General features: G+C 38.5%; 1 protein-coding gene across 2 annotated transcripts in view; it reads right to left on the bottom strand.

Moving 5' to 3' along the window:
• The window catches only part of GPSM2 (G protein signaling modulator 2), a 31,551-nt gene that overhangs the window by 5,693 nt on the left and 521 nt on the right, over positions 1-25,337 (bottom strand). For both annotated transcript variants that reach the window (XM_075422278.1, XM_075422279.1), the window contains exons 2-11: positions 13,091-13,407; positions 6,332-6,553; positions 5,144-5,279; positions 4,512-4,654; positions 3,842-3,965; positions 3,444-3,559; positions 2,281-2,436; positions 1,359-1,467; positions 823-952; positions 122-192 (exon numbers count right to left, since the gene is read on the bottom strand). In XM_075422278.1, coding sequence (XP_075278393.1) covers positions 122-192; positions 823-952; positions 1,359-1,467; positions 2,281-2,436; positions 3,444-3,559; positions 3,842-3,965; positions 4,512-4,654; positions 5,144-5,279; positions 6,332-6,553; positions 13,091-13,152 — 1,269 coding nt within the window. In that variant the 5' untranslated portion in view covers positions 13,153-13,407. The remainder of the gene's footprint in view (positions 1-121; positions 193-822; positions 953-1,358; positions 1,468-2,280; positions 2,437-3,443; positions 3,560-3,841; positions 3,966-4,511; positions 4,655-5,143; positions 5,280-6,331; positions 6,554-13,090; positions 13,408-25,337) is intronic.

Raw genomic sequence — 25,337 nt, 5'->3', positions numbered from 1 at the left:
CTGAGTTCTTTCAAAGTCATTAACTACAAAACTTCTGACCATTCATAACTGTTGAAGTTAAACCCTTAGAAATGTTTCATTGCAATCTCACTGGCAGAACAGAAAGGAGGAAAGTACCAACCTTTTCTGGTGTTAATTTCATAAGTTCCATGTTCTCCATACTGTGACGGCGTCCTACTCTTGGTCTGGTACCTTCAAGAAAGAATCAAGTTCATCTTTTTATCATTAAGAGGTATGGTATCACCTTCAAAGCTGGGGCTGTGCTCATCTAAGGTCCAAGATACAGCAACTCTGAGTTCCACAATAGTGCAGTTAAATACAGTGGCAGGGAATAACCACTAGCAAAAGCAGCCTTCAAAACCACACCAATCTAAGCTTTGTGTTGCTTTCATGGGACTGAAGAGAAGGACCATGGATCTTTGAACAGAGGAACATCAAATGAACTGGGTTCTGCTGTAACACCCAGTGTCACTAAGATGGTAGGAAGAAAAAGGAAAAACATAATTTAGCAGTAAACAGATAGATCTCCCACATTTAAAAAAAAAAAAAAAAAGGTGGAGGGGAACACAATTAGAAACATCATGTGAAGAAACTAAGTAATAACTTGTGATTCACAATGTAAATCCTTCAGAAAAGGAGGAGCTGAGGGGGTCCAATACTGCAAAAACCACCTCTTTTGCTGGTGGGGAGGGGGGGGGGAACCAACCCAATACAAAAAACCCCAAACCTGCATACTCAACCATCTGTTGTCAGAAAACCACGCAAACAACAGATTCTTTTTGAAGTTCACTGTTAGAAAGTATTGCAGAAATAGGCACGTACCAGTGAAACTGTTATCTACCACATGGCTTTCTGACATCATGGAGTTGTTTGTGCTGTAGCTTAATCCAAGAACCATTTGAAGATCTGAGAGATTAAGTCTAGCAGTGAGCTCTCCACTTCTGTCTCCTACCTGCAAGCAAATAGAATAAGCAGTTCTATTACTGTTACAAAGTATACACATATGTAAACGCAAAGCAAGCCTTGTCCCCTAGATCTCTGAGAGGAAAAAGCTGAAAAAGTTTTCCTGGAAACTGAGAGAATGATCTTTTTAATGAAGTACGTAACAAGTAAAAGCTACGTAACAGAGCCTCTGCAACCCAATAACTTGAATTCCGTGATGACACTACTGGAGGTGGCACCAGAACTAAGGAGCTAGTTGCAGCGAGATATGGCTGAAATAATTTGGAAACAACTATCTCGGAAATCATTCAAAATCCATTCTATTATTCCAAACGACATGCATGGCACACCTCCATAAAATCATTGTGTGAAAGCAAAAACCAAGAGCCAATATACACGGAGTGCCAAAATCATACCTCTCTTGAAATCTCCAAGTGCCTTTCTGCAAAATGCATAGCTTGGTCATGATTTCCCAGAGCAGTATATGCATTCCCTAAACTCCAGCATGCTCTTCCTTCACCGATTCTGGAAAAAATAAACACGTTTTCAATTACACCTTTACTCGCTGAACACTAGGGGTCAGGTTTTCACAATATTGCCACAGTAGGACTGCTGTGCCAAGAAAAATGAAGGCTGTCATCAGAAACCATTCCAACACCAATACGTTAAGTATTGTATTTAAGGGAGTGTGATCTGGGTATAACCATAAATATGAGCAACTCTAATAAAAATTTCAATTCTTAAGCTCACAGCAAACATAAGTCACTCAGTTTTGCAAGCATGGAACATTTTATAACCTACTTTGCTTTTCCTGAGATTGCATGCCTTATTGTTCTTCATATATTCTGCTTATTGAGTTAGAAGAAGTGCATTTAAAAGTTGTAAAAAATTTTAGTTGCACCCAATGTTATAAAAAAGGCCTTAGAAATCATGATTATAAAATAAGCATTACTTGCTACTGTAGTATTCTCCTTTCTTTCCTCACCTCTTCCCATATTCTTAATTTGTGGAAAAGTAGGAGACGTATTCTTGTGAAGGTATGCAAAATGATTACGAAGAAGTAATGAAAGACAAAGATCTGCTCTACTTTAAGTACAAAGAAGATGCTGGCAGAAGACGATGTAGAGACAGTCATTCATCAATTCCTCTTACATCTCACACTCATTAGCTGCAGTACCTTCATGAGTAATTTTTTTTCCTATGTGAAAACCGGAGCCCAGCACTGTAGGGAATTCACATTAATTCAGCTGTCATATACAGAGCGACAACAGCAGCGTTCGAGGTAACAGGGTTTGGTTTGTGTGTCATACATATATTAAACAATCTTTTAGGGCTTACTTATCATTTAATTCCTGAGCAATCACAAGGTGTTTCACATGATAATCAATTGCTTTTTCATAGTCTTGAAGCAAAGTGTATGTGTTCCCAAGGCTGTAGCACGCCTGTGCTTCCACAGCTCTGTCTTTAAGCTGGCGAGCCAGCTGTAACGTCCTCCTGAAAGAAAGGGTTAAGTCACCTCAAAAAGGACTGGAAGTCAAAGGTTTGAAAAAGTATGCTTTTGCAACTAAAAATCAATTGTACAAATAACACAAATTAGGACACTGGGCTAGCAAATTAGCTGCTAATAAATTACTGTCTTGTAAACTCTCCACTGCAACCTATTTCCATTTACTTTATTAGAGAGCAGACTGATCCCTCAAACAGCATCTTCAAATGTTAATTTATTGCCTCATCACTAATTTATAGCAGGTTTCCTGGCAGCATGCCAAACAAAACAGTTCAGCACCAGCATTACAGTAAATGCTGTATATTCTCCATCAACATGAGCAAGACAGACCTATAACCACCAAGCAGCCTGCCCCTGCTGGGTAAGAAGAATTTGAGTGCCAAGAGGAATCTGCTCGGTATTGAGGCTTTTTTTCCCTTTTCCAAAAACACAGGCAAGCTCCGAAATCCACGCAAGACGCTAATAACACCTATACTGTATCTTTGCCGAGCTTGTATTTTCCCCGACTGACAGCAGCAACTGCTTAGTGGTGCAGAGATCAGGAAAAGATCTCGATTGAAAATACAGACTAAATATGTAAAATCATGTTGACGTGCACCACCTGTCTCAGGTACTGAGTGTACCACAGACAGCGACCCATCTCAGGCGTATGAAAGTTACTCAGATCATTCCAGAGCTTGCTAAGAGCTAAGACAGTAATGCTTGGTTCTAGAATAAAGGGGAATGAATGCCTATCAACAGAAAGATGTCTACAGTGCTGAGAATAATATATTTAAAGTAACAAAAAAGTTAAAACGCCAAAAATATTAATGTCGCCCCTCCCTTGAAAGAGCCAGAAAAATTAAAACAACTAGGAAAAATGTTGTATTTGCTAAACAAAAGCAGGTCTTCTCTATATTTTGAAGAGATGGCTATTCTACAGTGAGCTAAAGTACCAGGCACAGCAGAAGTAAACTGCACAAGAAGAGGTATAAATTATAAGCAATCAACTAACTTGTAGTATTCAGAAGCGGTTTCAAATTCACCCAGGAATATGTAGGCGTTTCCAAGATTGCTGTATGCTCTTCTTTCTGCCGATCTATCACCAAATTCTTTTGCAATTAGGAGACGCTTAAAAATGTGAAATGATTGCGTTATTTACTCAATTTGTACTTCGTAACATACATTTGCATACAGACATGCATGCTCCTAGTATTTCCATCATGCCTCTGTATCTGTTCTTTAGGCCAGCAATGCCTGCAAAGAACAGCCAAACTTGAAGCTGTGCCATTAAGATTTAAAACTTGCATTAAAAAGCTTGCAATAAGACCCAGCACAATACATGTACTTCAGATCAGGAGCAACCAGTGATATTCTGCTAGAACACAACTCCTTACTAGCACATTGTTGTACCTGTTCATGGGCTAAAACTGCGCTCCTGAAGTTGCCCAGAAGGTAGTGTGTGTTTCCCAGGTTTCCAAAGGCACGTCCTTGTGCTGCTCTATCACCCAGCTCTGTTACTATTGTCAGGTTTTCCCTGTTTTGAGAGAAGCAAGAAGGGGAAGAACAGTGACTTTTAAGAGTTTTTTTCTCACAGTTGTATAAATAATAGTTAAAAAAAAAATTCCATTTATATAAAGGAAAAGGTAGAAGTATTCTACTTTGGCCTATTTTAATGGTCTTTATGCAGCCAGAAATCTTTCACTGAGTAGGAAACCTTTCCTGTAAGATTCTGAACTTAAATGCATTCTTACTCAAGTTGGCATGCTCACTTCTAGGTGTGGAGCTACCTTATATACAAGTACACTGAGGTCCTATTGTTGTCTCAGTCTGGTTTGAAGAGCACTACTGGATTCTAACATAAGGGAAGGACTTAGCAGGCAATATAAGAGGTATGCTAAAAATGAGGGCATAACAAAGAAATAGTGCACTCTCCAGTTTAAAAGGGAAAAAATCGACAGCTACCACTGTTCTGAATAGCAGCGTGCCACAGGTTAGTTCATGACACCATAAATCTCCCAATATTCTAACGAACCAGGTGGTCATATCCTCTCAATCCCCAACATTTAAAGCCACTACTTACTCATAATAATTTGCAGCTTTTTGTAAAGCATTCTTCACATCATCTGGAAGTTCCCCTGGATCATGAGTCCCAGCACTAGCTACTTTTTTCCCTTTAGAGTGATACACATTTCCCAGATTATACAGTGCTCTTGCTTCTCCAACCTAAACGAAAAGTAAGGCATTAAAATTTTATGCTTCCAAGTCTTGTATCACAACAACAATCCACAGATGGGGAAAAAAGTTTGTTAACTCATTGTCAACACATGCTCTGCCCATTCTGAACATGTTCTTATACACCCACCTTACTCCCACCCAGTCACATCCTTCAATCAAATTGTTTTGCATACTACTTCCTTTTGAGGTGCAAGATACATAATAATTCTTGAGGCCAATTATCATTAAAAACTAAATTTAAAAAAAAACACAAAAAAACAGGATATTAATATTAGAACATTAATATTTATTAATCTGGATCTGTAGTCTTCCAGGTGCAAAGAACCATCTCACAACTAACAGATTCTTACTTTCTGGAAGAAATAATTGAATATTCAGTATTCAGCTCCTCTGAATGGTGGCGTACTTATTACCAACGCAACAGGGTTCAGTAACACCTATTAGCAGTTAACTTCCAGATTCCTAGGCAATTCTTACCTTGTCGTTAAGCTCCCTGGAAATATCCAGATGTCTTTGACAACAAACAATAGCTTCTTCAAAATTCCCAAGCACCTTTAAAGTGTTGCCCAGATTCCCACTAGCTTTAGCTTCTCCCAGTAGATCTCCAATTGTCCTAAAATTACAGGAATAAAGCACCCAGTAAATAGTGTGTAATTTGAAACCAAGCAGATGATCAATGTATGGTAGGCAATTAGAAGAATTTTTTAAAAGAGATTACAACCATGTAAGTGCAGCATATGTATTTAGCTCATTTTATATCTAAAATGCACTCATATAAACATTGTTCAGTCTGTGGTTACAGACACTGAATTTTGCTGGTGCTGTTTGTGCACCTGCTAGTATTCATGGTATTACTTAACACTAAAAAAAGAAAAAAGCCAAAACCCGCACTTCTTGAAGAGAGTCAAGAGAAAATTCTTAATGACTATGTGGAAAGACAGTCCCAGCATTAGAAAGAAAGGTTTCACTGTTTCTGCATTTTCCGTGACTATCTTAGTTTTATATTATTTACAAGATATACCAGTCTCCCAGGAAGCTCAGAGGTAATACTACATTTCTAGATTCTAAATGAGACGAAGGCAAAAGACTGCCACGGAACCACTCAGACTGTGATACTTGGGGAAGAACACAACCAAGCAAGTTCCCACAAGGTTACAGCACTTGAGCAGGCTAAGGCAAGGGGAAGAACAGATTTGTGCTTGTGGATTATTATTGGATCTGTACCAAATCATTGAAAGCCAGATGCATAAATGGCGTAAGAAATGCATAGATATCGGAATATAATATGAATTTTACACAGAGAAACATGAATGAGTTCTGTCTAGTAAACAAGAGAGCCAGTTAAACATTCTGGAGAACCAGAAAGACTGAGTTTTAGATACAGGAAAGGGTACAGAAAGGGTGGATTTAAAGAAGTGGTTAATTACCCACAAACCTGGTGTGGCCTCGGTCAGTACTAGGATTATGGTGCCAGAATGGGTGTTAGTTCCCCAGTTAAAGGGCAATCAAGTTACCCGCCAGAGCCCCAGGCCCTCTGCCATCACCACATTCACTCATTATCTGGTATTAAAAGCAGGGTTTGGTAGGAAAATGGAGAGCCAACTGCTCGTCTCCACAAGAATGGGATGAAATGGAAAACATGGTTAAAGAAAGTCACAAGATTACCTTGCAAGAGTTAAATCATGGTGATGGTATTCCAAGGCCTTTGCATACTCATGCAAGTAGAAATAGGCATTGCCTAACTGGCTGTAAATAGCACTGAGTGTTTTTAAATCTTCAGTTCCAACCTGAACAGCTGCTTCAAAGAAAGACACACCAGCTCGGCAATCTCCTGCTTTACACAGGCGCTCACCTTCCAAAGCCAGCTCTAGGCAGGAAGCCTCCATCCTGCGCAATGTAAGTAAAAAGAAAAGCAGTCACTCTAAATGCAGTACTTTGCCCAATACCCGGAGTTCTGAAGAGGCCATTTTACTCAGAGGGTCTCTGTTTAGGGCAGGGAGTCAGCACCACAGTACAAACAATGAGCTCTGCACTATAATATTACAGAAACTAACACCGACATGGAAATTGCAACTTCAATGGTGATGAACAAGCATAACATTAGAACAAATGGCCTCAACTTTTTTTTTTTCCTTTCTTTTAAGTCTCAGGGAAATAATCCAAACACTGCTTTGTCCATACAGAGCACCTGTAGGATTCAAAAATGCAGAGTTTTCATCACATAGATCATTTCAGAAAAGTGACCTAGAAATCAAGCTGTCATTGGCAAATTCGGATTTTGACAAACGTAAGCACTTTTATTTTTAGGCTGATACCATAGTTACCTGCAAAATGTCTGGAAAAAAACATTAAAATTCAAATATTCCTGTGTATCAAAGACCATGACTTTTTCCCAAAGTTGTTTCCTATGTAATTCAATACTTCCTGGCACTTTATAATTTCCTATTGTGGCACTACTATGAAAATTCTCAGAGTATAAAGAAAAAAGATATAGATTGAATTAATGACAAAATGTATCTGAATTCAAGTTACTTAATGGAGAGGCCATCATTCCAGAACACACTGGAATATTTTTTATTATTATGAGCAAATAATTGTGTAATCTTGCAGGTGCGAGCAGTAAAGATGATATTCATGAATGAATTTATAGCAGAATTTGCAGAAGATTACATTTTGAACAATGAACAAAGAAGGTGTTAGAGAACTGCAGCTGCCAAAAAACATTTATATGTATTTTGCTGCTATGAATTCAGGCATGCAAAAGGTAACATTTCAATAAGTGTTAATGATTATATACAAACATTTCCTACTTTCCAGTTCCGAGATGCAAGAGAGGTAGGGGAGAGGAGGATGAGAAGGAAGACAGCTTCAGCTCTTGATCTTGAAGCCATATGGTTCTCTATTTTTTTCAAGATACATGCATTTTAAAGGCTCGCAAAAACATCATTCTACTTTAAAAAGATTTTTTTTAAAAGAAAACTCAGTGAAAGACATTCTGTAAGCGTTCAAAAACCGTGTGCTAATATTGCCAAAAGGTGGACATCAACTCTGTAAATTTATAAATTGTTTTGAATTTTTCTTCAAGATGGATTATACAGTAAGTACAAGGGCTTGCACTCCAAACCAGAACATGTGGTGTAGTTAAAGTTATCATTGCTATGTCGTCATTTGATATTTACCTTGTTGTAAGAAGAAACCATTTAGAATCCTATTCCTAAAACTGTTTCCCTTCAGATGCACAGATTGGTAATAGCAACAATCAAATGTTGGCTTTTCCAGAAGTTATTTTAATGGCAACACCAGAAGACAGCTGTTTTGACAAGACGTAGTGATGAAATATCTAACATACCTGCAATGTTTACATTTCTTTATTTAGTCTAAATCGGAAAAAAATAGGTTACACAACATTCTACTCAAATCTGAGCAAGGAGGAAATATTTTTGAGAAATCCAAGGACTTTCAAGAGAGCTAGAAGAATTCGGATCGTAAGTCAAATAAGCTACCAACACAAAACAGTACCATACCTGTTGGTCTTCGACATTCCACAGCTTAAGCACAGCGAGATGACAGACATATTCAACTTTGGCAATTAAAAATACTGTCTGCTTGGTAGTTGGTAAAGATGCAGACAGCAAATGATAACTCAGGCATGAAGTTCTTCCCAGGCCCCACTTCTCAGGGTGGATATCCATAACACATGCAGTATTTTTAGGTTTGGAAGCTCTGCTCAGAGAAGCTAAAGCACTCCTATTTGCTAGAACACGCAGCCTAGATTTTATGACATTGCGCACGTGTTGAATATAAGACAGAAAAAGGCAGAAATGATTAAGTACAGTTAAGTACGAGGCAGAAATGATTACACCATCAGCAACTGAAGGTTTAAGACTTAAAACACTTCATTGGGTAATCTTAATCCTATCCAAAGAGGTTCTCTCCGGGCACCTCATGTTAACTGACATGTCCAATTAAAGTGATGGCTGGAAAATATGGTGTTCCTTAGTGCAAAGATTTAGATCATTACACAATCACATTCACGTCTTTAGATTTTTAGCCTGAATGGCTAAAAAGGGTAGAGCTTTCAGCACAATGTGTATGTGACATAATAGTCAAAAGGATATACTGAACTCCAGTTCTGTAAGTGAATTTATCCCATTAAGAAAAAAATCATGTGTTAATTTGCAACTGGGATGCATCAACCACCAAATCAATGAAGACAAGGCACAGTTTAAAAAGGTATAAAGACAATATTAGAGAATGCTACAGACCGGTAATTTTCCTGATATACTGCATTCAATGAAATTCACACTATGGCAAATACTGCCAAATGCCAAGGCAGCATTACCACTTCATCAAGGAACTTGAAACAGAATCTTTTGCCTTTACAACCTCAGACTTAATATGACCTATAAAATGAAAGATTTGGAGTTTTTTCAAACAGGACATAACTAACTACGAAGCTAAGGCTTATACCCCAGGCTGATGAAAATTAGCTGTTATTACAGAGTGTTTCAATTCAACTAGAATTACAGGAAGTAAATGAGAATGGGAATTAGTAATTGTTTGAGTAAAAAAGAATCCACAATTTAACACTACTCGAGTGCAACTTTGTACAAAGGTTGTGTTAACAGGTTGCTAGAATCTGTACAGCAAACTAAAGCTATAATTCCATTTGGATCCATTCTTACCGACCTTCTACAATTTAAAAGTCTAAATAAGGTATAAAAAAAAGAACAGAGAAAATGAAATATTTATCTCCACAGTTGCCTGTACCCAGTATTAATTTTTTATTCATGTTATATAAGAGCTATGAAATAATTCAGTTATTTTAAAAGTTTGCTAGGCTTATCCATGAACTACCAAAACTGGACTCGGAAGAGGTTTGGGGCTTTCCTTCCTCCATTACTTAAAGGACTGTTATGAAAATTAACACTTTTTTTTTTTTTTTTTAAGGCTTACATAGGTGTTCTCCAGTCAAAAAAACATCCCCTCTTAGGAACGCTTTAACTGTCACTACTAATGGTTAAATACCATGTCGGTAGACTAGACAAGGCTAGGTTATCAATGTTTTAGGAAGTCATTAAATAGTTACAAGGAGAATATGAAATTACTTTCTCTGTTCCCAGGGCTGAATTGAATTACTTATTTATTCAACACCCAATGGCTAAACAAAAGACACATTGAATCCCCAGAGACAAGAACAAGGCCCATTCATCTCCGTACTTCTAATGAAATTCTGTTCCTGCTAAACAGGATAATGTTCTTCTAGATATTACTGCGCAAATACTCACACAGCGCTTCGCTTTTTTATCCTGCTTATAGTTGCCTGGACCTGTTCTCTGAAAGGTTGGCCTCTCCTGAATAATTTCTCATTTGTAAAACTACCTCATCCTTATCTGTCCTTCTAAGCTTTTCATCTTGCCTGGCTCCCTTTCTTTCTTTCCCCCCCGCCGGCTTTTTCTTTTTTTTCCCCCTCCCTCGACGGCTTTTTTTTTTTTCTCCTCATTGTTCTTCTCTGATCTTCTTCACATTCTCTTTTGAACTCGCTGTTTTTCTCACATCTCACCATAAAGAACAGAAAACTGGTAAGAAATAAGGCAACAGGAGGAGACAGGAAGACTCATTGATTACTGCAATCTCTAAACACAATTAATTTAGTTTTACTCCACTCAATTCCCACTAAGAGGATGTTTTGCTGTTGAGGGGGAACGAGGCTGCCATGCAATTTGCCATGAAACATGTCAATACACATAACGTACCTAGACACAGAACAACACCCCCCCATTATATCTCTAATTCAGATACATAAAATTACTAATGCGACAGCATCCTACAATAAAGATCACACACTATTCCCGATTCCTGCCCTTGTTCTTGGTTTCTGTACATAATGCAGAAGCATACCGCACTGACCACTCCAAACCACCTAACTACACTTCCACTGCAAGACTGTGTTTAGTCAAACTAAGTTTGATGGCAAACTTAGAAACAAAGCACCACACACACACAGAGAAACCACACACCTGAATTTTGGGTTCTTTTGCTCCCGTCAAGGTAAAAGCAGTTACAAGGCTTTGGTGTATGAGTTTAGCAGGCCAAAACAAGCGAGTTCTACAAGTATTTATTCTATGAATCACTTACTAGTGATCTAAAACATCAGGATTTTATTTTCCATCACTACACAACATAAGAATAAAGAATAGTTTCCTTCCACCTGCATAAGCATTTCTATAGCTGCTAAAGTCATATTGGTCAGCAACAGTGGGGAGAAAGATACAGCTTGCACAGTAATAAACAGACTCGTAGCAAAGCCTTGCCTTGGGAGTGGGCCACCAGCTTCTTTTTAAAGCCAGTTCTACTGGAATACCAGTGGGAAGGAAAAAGCAGTCTAAGAACAGAATCACAGAATGTTCGGGGTTAGAAGGGACCTCTGTGGGTCATCTAGTCCAACCCCCCTGCCAAAGCAGGGTCACCTACAGCAGGCTGCACAGGACCTTGTCCAGGCAGGTCTTGAATATCTCCAGAGAAGGAGACTCCACAACCTGCCTGGGCAGCCTGTTCCAGTGCTCTGTCAGCCTCAGAGGGAAGAAGTTCTTCCTCATGTTCAGACGGAACTTCCTGTGCTTCAGTTTGTAAATAAATAAATAAAAATAATAATAAATAAATAAAAAACAAATAAAGGTTAGCCAATACCTCTAGGCAAAAAATTTTAAATACTGATAAATAACACCACCACTCTCAGTAATTTATGACCTATTCTTTCCTGTGTTAAATTTTAAACTACAACCAGATAAAATCTTTCCAAATTATAGCTATTAAATCATGATAAATTTCCAATTCAATATACTGAATTAATTTGCAATTTCTCTTAAGTTTTAGAAAAGTTTCATATTTTAAAAAAATTTAAAGGATTATGGCTTGATGCTTTTTAAGTGTTCATCAGATTACAGTTCTTACAGAAAGGTTTAATAAGGCCATTAACATTTTTGTTGTTAATCAGTCTGTACTGGAATACAGCATAAAGCAGCAAGACATTTTGCCCTGTCTGTGCTTGCCAGTTTTTCTGAAGTTATTTTTGGCTTGTCAATTTAAACCAGACGACTGGCTGTGCCGCTTGCTTCATCCACTTGCTTCCGTAATAGTACCCCGAACAGCTCCTGCCTTCATCAGAAGGTGAGGAAGTATCTCCTGTAGTCGCGTGGGGAGGACTACGAGCAGCAGCAGCAGCAGCAGCGTGGGTAAGCAAGTTACAGGAATGTGGGGAGTTAGATGCGTTCAGGAAACACTTAGGACAGAAGAAATATCACGCTCACTCACTTAAGGATTCCTGCTGTCAAAGCCACCATATCAAGATTTTAGCAAAATAAAGAGAGCAGAGAGTAAAACTACAGTCTATTTGCCAATTTTCTCCCTACTGACCATGAAAAAGCTCCGCCTGCTGACTGCACTGCTAAGCAGAACTAACACTGTACTGCTATGAAATGGAAGTGCAGGCCAATCTAGCAGCAATCTAACACTGTCAGAATGTTTTCAGAATTAATTTTAAGCCGTAGCATGTGCCGTCTTACAAATAAGGCTAGCACTTTGTTCCTGTTAGCTACCAAGGAAAAGGTCTCCACAGCAAGGATGAACAGAGGAGAGGGTGGGGGGAGCAGACAACAAGAATCATGGTTTTTTATGTGTTTTTAAAACAATCATGCCAGTGTTCCACTGTCCCTTCCTGTTAAATGAGCTGCAAGATTTACCCTTCCAAACCCCATGCACTGCACAACGCTTCCATTGTTCAGGTTCATTAGAGGGAGCCTGCAACGCTAGCTTGTTGTCCCACATCTGTAAAGGGGGTTCCAGCAAAAAAATTATAAAAACTCTCAGAAGGGAAATGACAAACCCTCTTGACTTGCAATAACAGTACTTTTTTAGTCCAAGGTGTCAAAGCAGTTTTTATCTATCAATCAAATCTCTTTATTTTAGGCAGGGAAAACACTGCTCTGGATGACAGCACACCTAAAAATTTGTCATTCATAGAAACAATAATGGGACAAGTACAGAGAACTTTAGCAGATAAAACTCAACAATTTGCACATGCAGCCCAAAAGCTAAAAGCAGAGAGAGCAGATGTTACCACGCAGAGACCATACTTCATATCATTCTATCACAAATGCAAAGAATTGCAGACAATCATGCACTATTCTGCAACCGCACACAGTTCCAATACTATACAATCATTAACCATATTCATATAAGCTACTATAAAACAAAAGCGAATTTTCGTAGCTCAAAATTCAAGAAAAGCAAAAAAGAAAGTGATCTTAGCTTTCAGTTTCAGTAACACTAGTAACAGAGATACCAAACTATTCGTTGCAACTTGTTTAGTTTTCTAGTATTAACAGCACTTACTCATCCATACAAAAAGTAATATAGTCTTACCTGTATCGCACATGAAAGCAACGATCTTCACGCATGCTTATCAAAACATTACTTTCCTCCATTGAGTTGCATTATCAGTAGAGAAACTAATACTGTTCTGTAGCAGGGGAAGTACTTTACTATGGAGAATTGTTGTCAGAACACAGTTCCAGTTAGTACATTAATAAATTGGACTAAAGATATCCTAAGCTTCTGTTGAAAAACTCTTCTTTCTATTAAGGTAAGGAGGTAAGGTAAGGAGGTCACTGTCAGACACCTTCAGAAACGTGTTCAGGTTTTCTCATCTCTGGCCCTTTAAGCTCCATTCAGCTGCGTTTCTGCAAAGGGAACACAAGATGCTTGGTTTGAAGTCTCACAGTCAGTTAATAACTCATAACTATTTGCAGCTGATGTAAAAGCATAACGCTACTCCTACCAAGCAGGAAGTGTCAATCAAGAACTTAAAGCCAGAGCCAAAGCCTTCTACATACACATGGCAATTCCTGCAGACAGACAAGAAAGCAACAGAGGTTTAACAAAAACCAACACTCTCTTTTCTGTTGGAAAATTCAAGTAATTTACCCTTGTAAGTATTCTTTGGCCTCATGAAGTTCCAAGCAAAAAGCTTGCAGGATGAAAGCTGCAAAATAAAGGCATAATCTAAAACAGATCACAAACTGCTTTACACCTTTACACACACGCAGTACTGCTGGAACCCCGACAGCTAGCTGAAGTCCCACAGCAGTCAGAACTGGCTGACACAACCCCATCATCCCACCCAGAACTTTATGAGCACAAAGGCCAGCAGAGGTTTAAGCTCTATTCCCCTTTCCCCTCCTCGCTCCCCAAAAAAAGGAGGGAGATATGGGGGGTTTGGGGTTTGTTTTTTTGTGGATTTTTAACACTGCCTTCACATTCTAAAATGCTGCAGCACTGTCATATGAGCTCCAAACTTTGCTTCAAAGGGATTGCAGCAGCCAGCCCTCAGATGTTAAGACATGTATAGGCTGGCAGGAAAAAGATTAACAGAAAAGAAAATCTGTACTCAAAAGTTTACCTACCTTTAAGTATATTTTTAGTAAAGGAGCTGACATATTTATTACTCAGTACTAATATTACCTTCTTTTGCAAGTAAACATATAGTTGTGTAATTCACAAATGCATATTTCATCAGGAGACTGCAGAGATGTCAAAAGACAAGAACAGAGCTCAGGTTTAAAGCTGTCATCTCTATTTTTAATTGTCGATGCAGGCCATGCCTTTTCCTCTCATTAGTTCTATCAAGTACCAGCTGCGAAGATTCATGCTTCCTATCACACTCTACCTTGACAGCACCCCTCAAATAGACCATCCACATACTTCCAGCCAAACAACTATTTTGCCTTTCCATGCTCATCAGTAGAATTATTTGGCATCAACAAATGGGTGTGGGTATATTTTTGCAATTACAAAGTGTGACACACACAGTTTACAATACCATTGCAACCCACATACTGGGAAGACTGTGTTAGAAGTATTTACTCTCCGGAAGTTTGTCCAAACCTCACATCAGATAACTCATGCAAGCAGACAGCTGTAAGCCACCCCGTCTACAGCAATCACCCATGAGCTCTCCCGCTGCTCAGCAAACACACAGGAATTCAAAGTTCTCTTCCACAGATGGATACGCTCATGCAAATTACTACATGCCACTAACTAAAAAGTCTGTACTTCGGCAACTGCCATAGATCATGAAATAATGACTGTGGTAATTTGTTTGTATATTTACACTGTAATTAACTGAAGAACTTGTTCTAGGAAGGTTTTTTAAAAACAACAAGCCAAATTTAATTAAAAAAATAAATTTCTATTTAAAAGTACATCAAAATAACTGCATTTATTTAAGTATCAGTTATTAGTAGTGGTACATTTCACAGCAACTGTTGATAATTTCATTTTATCTGAGCTATGTTTCTGTCCCCATACTTCACCTCATCCTCTGACTGATGCCACCATCTCCCACCAGCTGGAACCACCACTCCTGCTTTCTTCCCTCCTTACTGGGCATATGGCACATTCCTGGTTTTAGGAGGGTGATACGGACACACCCGAGTTGGCCAACACATAATGACCACAGATGCAACAAAAATTACTGGGTCTGGTCTTCATACCTCGCCTCCTTTACCCATAACTCATTAGGATCTTAAGTTATACCTTCAGCCATGCCAGCATGTAATCAGTAAGGAAACTTAAAGCATATTAATTAGGGTGGTGAGTTCAAAATTCAGGAGGTGGAAATTGATGAACCCTTCCACAGCCAGCATCTCTTTAGGCGTAAGCTAGCCACGGGAAGATTATACCACAGCAGGTAAGCCCTGCCCTTTCCATTGACGCAACCTTAACTGCTCGGAATATCTCTGTGTAGCCAAGCCTTTCCTGAGCTGGTCATCAACATCAAATTGACTCCGAGGACACAGGACTTCAGCAGAAAAGCCTAGTGAATTAACAGAAATCAGGAGTTCTACTCTATCAGCACATCTAACAGTGAAATGGGCTTTCTCCTAAACTTGCATCTTTAATTAAAATTTCACATAGCATGAAAACAGCACTTGGTGCTTACTAGGAAAACAATCTGTAGTAATGCAAAGCAGCTGCTTTAAATTTATTCTCTCCACACCTTTAAGCAATGCAAAATCCGTATCCATGTTAAAGAGCTGCCTTTCAGGAAAGAATAAATAGAAAATTGAAGTTGTATACATAACTTTAAAATGCACAATTTTACTATTCCAGCTATCAAATGCAGGAAGTCCTAGCTTTTCTTTAACTTCAAAGTAGCAGAAAGAAGCACACAGAAAAAAGATTGGACCTCCTTCAGAAGTGGAAAATTAACTGCTGTTACTAATCACACAGTGGTATGAGACCAAAACATACCCTGCCACCCTGAAATCAAATAGAGCAAGGCAGAGGTTCGGCAATCAAATGTGACAGCCAGTTCATACCCCACAATAGAAAACATATGCACCTTACCAACTCTCATTTGCAGAAAATGGGGAGCCATTTCTAGGGCTCATCCACTCGGTCCACAGACAGCTAAAGGATCTTCAATTAAACCACCAGTAAAAAGCTAACCTGGCCCCAACTCAATGCTTTATCTAAAAAAATGTTCTTCTCACTGTCAGAAAGTCACGTTTCATTGTCTTCTATTAAATCACGGATTTACATAGAAGCTACGTAGATACAGAAGCTTGGGGTTTGCATGGCATGATGTTTTAAGAGTGAATTCCTTACTAAATTCTATGAAACTACTTTTAACTTGATCCTCTGAAATTGCATAAAATCTATTACGTTAATTTCTACAAATTTTAGAATGAAATAAAAAAACCCATCATGGTGAAATACTAACGTTACATACTGAAAGGAATGCTTTAAGAAGTGAAATGCCATCACACTTGCACTTATTCAGTACTTTTCGTGCAATTATTATCAGTGTTCTCCAAAAGGGAACCGAGGCCTAAAGGCCGATATCCAAAGCAAGCACCTCTCAACCTCCCATCACTGAACTGAATCTGTGATACATACGCTGAGACTTGAATGAGGCTTGCTCACTCTCAGGTAAAATTACAGAACAAACCAAGACTCCCTCATCTTCAATTCTGATCAGCACATTTCAAGTCCCTGACAGCAACAGAACAATAGGTGTGATTTCTGTCTCAAAAGCCTGTTATGCAAGCTAACTGTCCTAGTTATTACAACTTCCAGCCATGCATTCAATATTTTAAGGCACTTTCCATTTCAGAAAAGATTTTATTACATACTATAAATTTTATCACCATGGTAGACAATCACTTCAATCATTTTGCAGTTCCTAGTTACACCGAAAGTCTACAACAGATCCCTTCATTTTAACTTTTGATAGAATACCATATTTCCACACAAGTGAAAACGAATCGTCAAGCAACAGAAAGCCAACGCTGCTATTTATTAGTAGTATACAGAGCCAACAATACGGTTGGAGAGGGAGAAGGTTTTTTTCCCCACACCTTCTTAAACCAGTACATTTCTGCAGCCCCACTGGCTCCTTTCCTCAACCCACACCTTCCTGTCTGGAGTCTGTCAGAGGATCAGAAGTACTGCTTTGCTCATCGACAGACGGCTGACCAGCTGACAGGGGCTGACTGGTCACTTGGGGGCTGACGAACAGATTATCTAACAGTTCACTGCTTTCTACCTTTCCCTAAAGGAGACAATTAAGTAATGCCTTCTGTACCCATCTGCTCCTTTTCACAAAGCTAGAGGAAAGGACTGTCTGCCAAATGAAGTCATCGCCGACTGAGCGATTCAAAAGCTACTAGAGGAAAGTACCAACAGAGGCAGACCAATTGCACAAACTGTATTTCCTTAGAAAAACTAGCTACAGAGCTTTGTTGTTTCAAGATTAAGGCAAATCTCCCAACGCTGAACTAGGTTTGAACTTCCTTTCAGGAAGAGGCTATAGTATCGGTGGGAAAAAAAAAAAAAAAAAAAGGAAAAGGAGCTTGAACCGGATTATCGAAAAATAAAACAGAGCTTTGCAAACCCTATGGAGAAAGAGGCAGACTAAACAACAAAAATATACTGACAGTTCTATTACTGAAATATAGAGATGAGCTGGCTCCATACTTTCAAAATATAAAACAGCATATCAACAAAAAAGAGTACAACAAGGAACACTCAGAATTAGACAAACCACAATTTTAGTCTTCAATATTGTCCAAGGGTATTTTTGAAATTAATCTGAATTAACAAATAAACCTAAAATAATCAAAACAACCCCTTAAAATTCTATATCCAGTTTAATACCGTATTTACATAAACAGCATCATCATTAGTATTTCTGTAGTACTAAATCTGCCCCCGTGAATGAACCTTCAAATAACTGTATGCCACATTGGAAAAAAGTTATTTTTTCAAACCTTGAGCACAGTAAATACAAGTGACTAGCCATGAAAGTGGATCACACAGAAAGAAGAAACACCATACCACGACCAGGGTGGTTACCCCTTGGCAGCTCAAACTCCTCTCTGCACCACTTTTGACAGAGTTCAACAGCACATAGAAACCACCTTCACTGATGACGTGAATTTGAGGTTTTATTCAGGGTCAGTGACAACGTGGAGCAACACGTGCTCTGAATACTGCCGCCTTCTCCTCATTGATTTATCTATGCAGCAGATACCCGCAGAATAAACCACGGGGCTTCTTTCGAAGAACTGCCTTAGCAGCACACCACACAAGCAGCGTACAAGCATCCTTTCCAGCACACACTCCAAGTGCAGCTCACATGGGACATTAACGGGTTGCATCTCATGGACAGAACAGGAAAGCTGAGGTTTGTAAACAACTACCTCAGACACTCCTCCTGGGTGCGAGTCTGATGAAGCAGATTCTGCAGAGCTTGTACTCGCTACGGATCATGGGAAAGACCCAGCCTATGCTATCAGACTCATCAGACAAGCGGCAAATAAATTAATACCACTATCCAATGTTCTCAATTCAGATGCTTCCTCCTCCACCCCAACTGTATTTACCATGCTGACTTCTACACATTGGCCCATATGAACTAAGACACATTACTGAATACTGCAGACCACACTAAAACAGGTGGAAGGGATGCGTATCGTACCAGCTTTGGGCCACGTGATTTTCTTTCAATAGACTACAAATCCTACCAACCCACGGCTTCACAAGCCTGGAATTGCCTTGATAGCATACTAATAGAAGAAGGAATATGAAACTTCCTCTCCTTTACTCAAACCACATAGACAGAGCTGTCTTTTATATATGAAACCATCAGCTCCTTGCCAGAAAGAGAATAAAAAAAATTGTAACTGACAGCATAAGGCTAGACAGGCATTTTATTACCAAAACTGATCTATGCACAACTAACTACCTTTTATGAACCAAAAGAACAGAATTATTGTAGTGAAGTATGGAAATTTGACTCCATTACCTATGAAATTATTTCATCTCTATTCTTAGCCAGTTAATGCCCAAGACTTAATTACTTCAGTATAACCAGCAGCCTTTCTAGACAGTGAACAGAAGCACAGAGGTTACAAAAGAGTAGAAAAATATTAATAATAGGAGCTATGACACTCATGAACATGACCCCCCGCCTCAAAAAATTAAAATAATTGTGAAATGAAAAATTACACAGATACTATCATTATCTGTCACAAACTCCTGAGTGATCCATTGGATTCTACTCTTCACTTCTCTCTCCAATTTGTTTCTAGCACTGTATTTATGCAAATAGAAGAAAAGGCTTTTTGTTCAAGTATTTTAATGTACTCATCAATTTACTTTAATTCAGTCATCAATATGACTGCAGGAGGAGAAACCCCCTAGTGACAAAGGAACACAAGTATGCCCAGAACTGGCCAAAGTAGTCCAAAGGACTGCAAAAGAATTTTATTGAAAATATTAATCACTATATGAAAAAAAGTAATGAAAATATTGCATTAAAACCCACAACTACTTTACAAGATTAAATACATAATTGTAAATCACACTAGATACATAGAAATTCTATTTATATTTTAAATAGGCTTTCAAAAGGTCCTAGCAATGAGATCCTTCTAAATCTTGAGATTATTTAAAAAAAAACCAAAACAAAACAAAAACCCACCAAACTGATAGGTGGCAAGCATTTCCGAGACAATTTTTGCTCACAATGAAGTGAAGATCTCATGACATCCACAGCTGAAAACGAAAGCATAGACTCAAATTCGATGCCAGAGGAACACAGCTCCAGAGCAGTGTCCAACATTTATTATCTGATTGCTAATACGGTCCTGCATTGTGCCAGTACAGTAGAGATATTTCATTTATCACTGTATTTCTGAAAACATTTTTTGTGTGTAGTTTCCTTTATTTCTGTGGTTACCTAAACCGAATTGTCCTTGCTGCGTGGTGGTTTCTAAATACGGGTAAGAGAAGATTCGTTTCCTCTGTGCCCTTTCCCGTAGGCTAACTCCTCTTGATTCTCCCTCCACCCACATCTCTTTTTGGCATAACAGACCAGATGCCCTGGCTTACAGAACATTCTGTTAAAGGCAAACAAAAGTCTCGTCTATATACTGCCTGTATATAATTTCCACTTCTCCGATAGATTAGAAGGAGGTTTTTTCTTTCCATTTGTGGGGTACCCAGTTCAATAGAGTGTTTGGGGCTTTAAGTAATGCTAAAGGTCTGCAACATGGCAAGCCTCTTAAACTCTGTATGTCTTTTTTGTTCATTTTTCCCTTCTGTTGTTAACGGGTTGTGCAAACGCCTCCTTTAACAAACAAGCATTGCCTAGCATCATTTTCAGTATTACTCACAATTACCAACCTTGAAACACAGGCAGTCTTAATGATACAAGTTATTTCTGCCAGATCATAAAAACTATTCCATACAACCACGATAAGCGAATCCCAAAGCATCTTCCTTCTCTGAGTCAGAAAGAAGCTCGCCTGGATTCTTAAGGGTTATTTTCTTTTCCTTTTATACAAAACACACAGTAGATAAACCCACATATACACTATGGGACAAGAGAAATGTGTGTCATGCCAAAAGCTAAAGAAAAATTTAAAACTTTCAGATAAGGAACATTAGAATTTCTGACCAGAATCTCGTATCTCTACCCACACTAAACACCCTATTTTCACCCAGCAATGAGACTGAAATGCAACTACTTTCCTTAAAATAGAATAAGTAAGAGCAGAAAGAGATGCCAGAAACTTAGGAGAATGATGCAACACATAAGTTACAAAAAACCATATATCCTCTTTGCTAGTATATTTAGAGTACTGTCATAGTTCCAGGCCAACTCTATTAACTAGTAAGTGCGAAGGTGCCCTATTAGCCATAGTAAAAGTGTAGTATAGGTTTGCAAATAGAAATATTGAAGGCATCTGGCAATGATGCAGGACATATAGTGACTTAGAGTCATAGAATGTATTGTAGACAAAACATAATTCCACCGAATAACACAAAGAAGAAACAAATGCACGTATTAGACTGATATCTGAATGTATTAAATATCGGAGTTCAATGATGCAAAGGTGGACTTCTCAGTGCCTCTATCACAGAGTATCTTTACAGAATAGAACATCCTTTTCTTAAGAGAATGATTATTTAGCTGGAAATGAACTTGCTACTTGACGTACATAATGACTGTCTAGTGTGCAAGTTAAAGAACTGGGTGTAGCTCACACAAGTAACCACAAGCATTTTTATTATAAGCGTATTGCTGCAGATAGTTTATGTAAGCTGTCTATTTAAATCCTAAAGAAAGGCAATCCCACACTACGACAAAGTAAGAAATGAAGAAAACACGAAGTGCCAGCAGAATGTAACTAATATCCTCATAATAAAACTAATCAGGCAACTGAAAACTAATTCTAAATGCAGCAAGATTAAGATTTCAGACACAGGAAGACAGTAGAATCACAACCTCTCTTTGCCTTATAAAGACAGCAAAGTCAGAACAGCTGATAATTTTTCACATACTTGATACATCAAACTTCATTTTTATTTCTTTCTCAGAATGAGTTATAAGTTTTTACATATTGTCATTCATAAACTGAAAACAAATATTGTGCTGCCTTCTTTCCAAGTATCCCACAACTGGAGATGAGACTGGCAATTTCAAAGTGCTTAAATGCCACAACAGACTTCAGTAACAGTTCACAACAAAGTAATAACTTGTGATCCTATTCTTCTTAGCGTAAGTTGAAATCGTATTACCACAAAATCCACTAGAGTTTTGTTACCAAGTTCTCAACGTAAATTTGAACATCACTCCTTGTGCTTATTAGGGACAATCTCATCATGCAAATTAACATATACTAGATCTCAGGCCCCTCCCAGCCAACAAGGCATTTACTCAAGTACCTTCGGTCTGGGAAATGGAGCATGTTATACGATGTGAAAGAACATCAGATGGGAAAAGCTCAGCACCAAATGTTGACTGTTTGCACTTAAGCTGATAGAACAACTTTGTCACAAATCTCTCCCATAAAATGTTCCACTTAGCTCCTTCTTGCCCCACAGTATCTCTTTAAAAAGAGATCCTGATAAGTAGAAGAAATAAAAGATTGCAGAAGCATCTTGCACAGAAAGAGGAAAATAAATCTTAAGACTCCATAAATTAAAAAAAAAAAATTAAAAATCCTTAGAATCACTGAGAGTAAAACACAATAGCAATTTAAGTGAAGCCATATAGCTGCTATTTCAAATTTCCTATTTCACACTGTGATGCTCATTCAGAGATTAATCAGGCATTCAGCATAAAGAACTCATTACCACTCCAGCAAGTTTTTACCCTGCAAGGAGCAGAAGTATCTCTCATAGAACCTGTATTACACAACCAAAATGATCCATGATAGTTTGTTTAATGCCAGCAGCACTTCTTGGTGCATCACCTGTGCCCCTCAATTCCCAAGTATTAACAGCAAGTATTAACTGTCTTCTCTATTATGAGCCTACAGCTGAACAACATATGACTACAACCTGTAAAAACTGTAGAAGTGCAGGATGAACACATGCAGTTTTTTCCTCATTTGCTTCCTGTAAACACAGGTACAGTTTGTTTAGGGCACGTCACCTATGTAGACTTCAGGAAAACAGTGTTTGTTGAGATGCCAAGTTGTAAATTGCTTTGCACAACTATTCTGACATTTGGGATGCAGATGCAAATCTATTCAGAAGCTAGTCAATGCGGTTTTTTCAGTATCTGCGATGAATATGAATTGGATTCCACTTTGCCCCCACTGCCCACAGATTTATCCACTATTTATGCACATTATCACACAACTGTGACTGGTCACAATAGCGTATGCTGTCCTCTAACAAACCAATGATCGCTCGCTAAGGTACAGCCTCCAAAGTGTTGCACGCAAGCAACAAAATTCCTAACAGTGTACCAGCATGATGATGGTAGAAAAAAAGTGCAGTAAACAGAAATAGTAAAAAAATTTTAAAAAAATTATTTAGAGAGGCTTCTTTGTAGATCTTGTATGGTTTATATTCCCTAACAACTCAGCTGCATGAAAGTTTTTCCTTCTTATTAGTAAAAGGTTTATAATACACAAAAGTTTTGTTATATGGCCAAGAACAGCATTCTTCACACACTGCCAAATTTGAGTCCCAACAGGCAGCCTGAAATTAATCATCTGCTCAATACCACGTAAGTTTCAGACCATCGCTTACCAGTTTTTCCACTTCTATTTTTCCTGTATTTTACATTCCTAATGTTGTGGTCTTCTACAAAATAATATTTCAGTTTTTTATACAATCGTTTGTATAGCTGACTTGCTATTAAACACCCAAATAAAAGTTAAAGGTTTTTTTCCCTTCACTTGGTATCTCTCTACTCTTTCATTTACAGGAAGAGAACAGTAATAGCATTAACAGTTAAATCTTTCAGAAAGTTGCAAGATCAATACTCACTCCTTAAACATAAACAATTTCATTAAGATGTTAACCTTCAAGATTACTAAAATCAAGACCACAGTTACCAGATCTGGGCAGGAATGACTAAGCTGTGGAGAACGAAACTGACCTCACAACTGCTACAAAAAAAACTGAATGACAAAAAGAGAAAAGTACAAGTATCTTTGCTATCAAATTTAAAAAGTGGAAAACTAGGAGAAACTAAAAATTACCCTGTCTTAAGCAAAACAGAAGAAATCAGATAAGGTACGTAAAACAAGAAAAACACCCCATGTGTTCAATAAATAAAACTACAGACACATAGCATTTATTTTTAGAAAAAACACCTATTTCTTATTAAAACTTTTCCTTCCCAACTAACAGGGAGCCAAGCTGCTCTCCAAATTATATTGTGCAGGAGGACCTGAAGAACACTAGTTTAAATAATTGGTCTGCTGTCATTTGTTGATAAGAAAAAGATAAGAATTTACATTACAAACAGTTCTAGCAAAATAAGAATAAATTTCCACCCTGACAAGGTATAGCAGGTAAGACTCATTTTCAAAATTGTGTTGTTCTCCTCCACGACATGCCAAAATAAACAAACCTCCTGTCTTTTTGCAATGCTTTCACTCATCATTCATGCTAGAAGAGACTGGCTTGCTGACTATCAAAAGAAAATTCTAAGAGGAGACAGAATTTCTGTCTCTAAATACCACAGGAAAAAAGAAAAGAAAGTAAACCTCTTAACTTAAGCCAAGTGACAGTGAGAGCACAAGAACAAGAGAACAAGATGTCCATCAATACGTTTCCAAAAATTACTTTGACATAACCATCAAGTTCTGAAGTAACTCTCCAGCAAGAGTCACAGGAATGTACAATCCTAAGTAGTTCTGAGCCACCTGAAAGAGTTGCAAGAGCATTTAAACAACAGCATTTTAAATAAAGCAACAGACAAGACCCATACAGGTTTCTTCTAGTCCAATAACGCTGTCTTAAGTTTCAGGCGAGTTTAGTCTCAGCTTTATACAGAGGTAACTGAAAGCATAAAGTCCTTCCCTCTGAAGAGGGATGCATAACCACAGTTTTGAAGTTTAGGTAACCATTAGTGGAACTAGTAAGAGGGAACACTGGTACAGGCCTACAAATTAGCTTAAACAAAAACATACAAGCAAAGAATTTCGGAAGACTGCATTGTGAGGACGACCTTGTTGCTGACATTTTCAGCTCTAACAAAATCATCATCGAAACAAAAGACATAAAGTTTTCAAACATTTAAGGAGGGACTGGAGTCTCTAACTGATCTTTCTGAGATGCGAGACTCGGCATGTCTTCCTAACCGCTGGGATGGCTGCACAGCTCTCCGTGGCAACCCAGGATGCCTGAGCCCTGCGGCCCACAGGAACCTCACGGAACAGCACATTCGGCTGAGAGAGCTCCTGAAGCAGCAGGAAGGCCACAGCTCCCAGGTGGGGTACAATCCGTGCTTGCGACCAGGTCGCTAAAGGGGTACACAATTTCTGAACACCTCCACCCTCCCACTCAAAAACTGAGCAACCAAACGGCGAAGGGGACGCACCAGATCAACACAGGCTGCGGTCTGGTGGATAAATAGGACCGGGTTTGGTACCGCTGAGTTTAGCTATGCCACATTTCTAATTCAAATTCTCGAAGCTCGTTCCCCGTATACTTGGCTCTTCACAGTACGTCTGCAGGTCCTTTTCTCTCTGTTAGTGTTCCTCCCTTAAAAATTTTATTTGCTATTTATCATCCCTATCTACCCTGTTAAGCGCCGCACAACTGATCAAAGACCCCCGCTGCAACGTCCTGGCGC

This window comes from Opisthocomus hoazin, chromosome 6 (genome assembly GCF_030867145.1).
Source record: "Opisthocomus hoazin isolate bOpiHoa1 chromosome 6, bOpiHoa1.hap1, whole genome shotgun sequence".
NCBI lineage: Eukaryota > Metazoa > Chordata > Aves > Opisthocomiformes > Opisthocomidae > Opisthocomus > Opisthocomus hoazin.
Note: the sequence above shows the minus strand (reverse complement) of the source record. Positions and strands in the feature narration are given on the sequence as shown.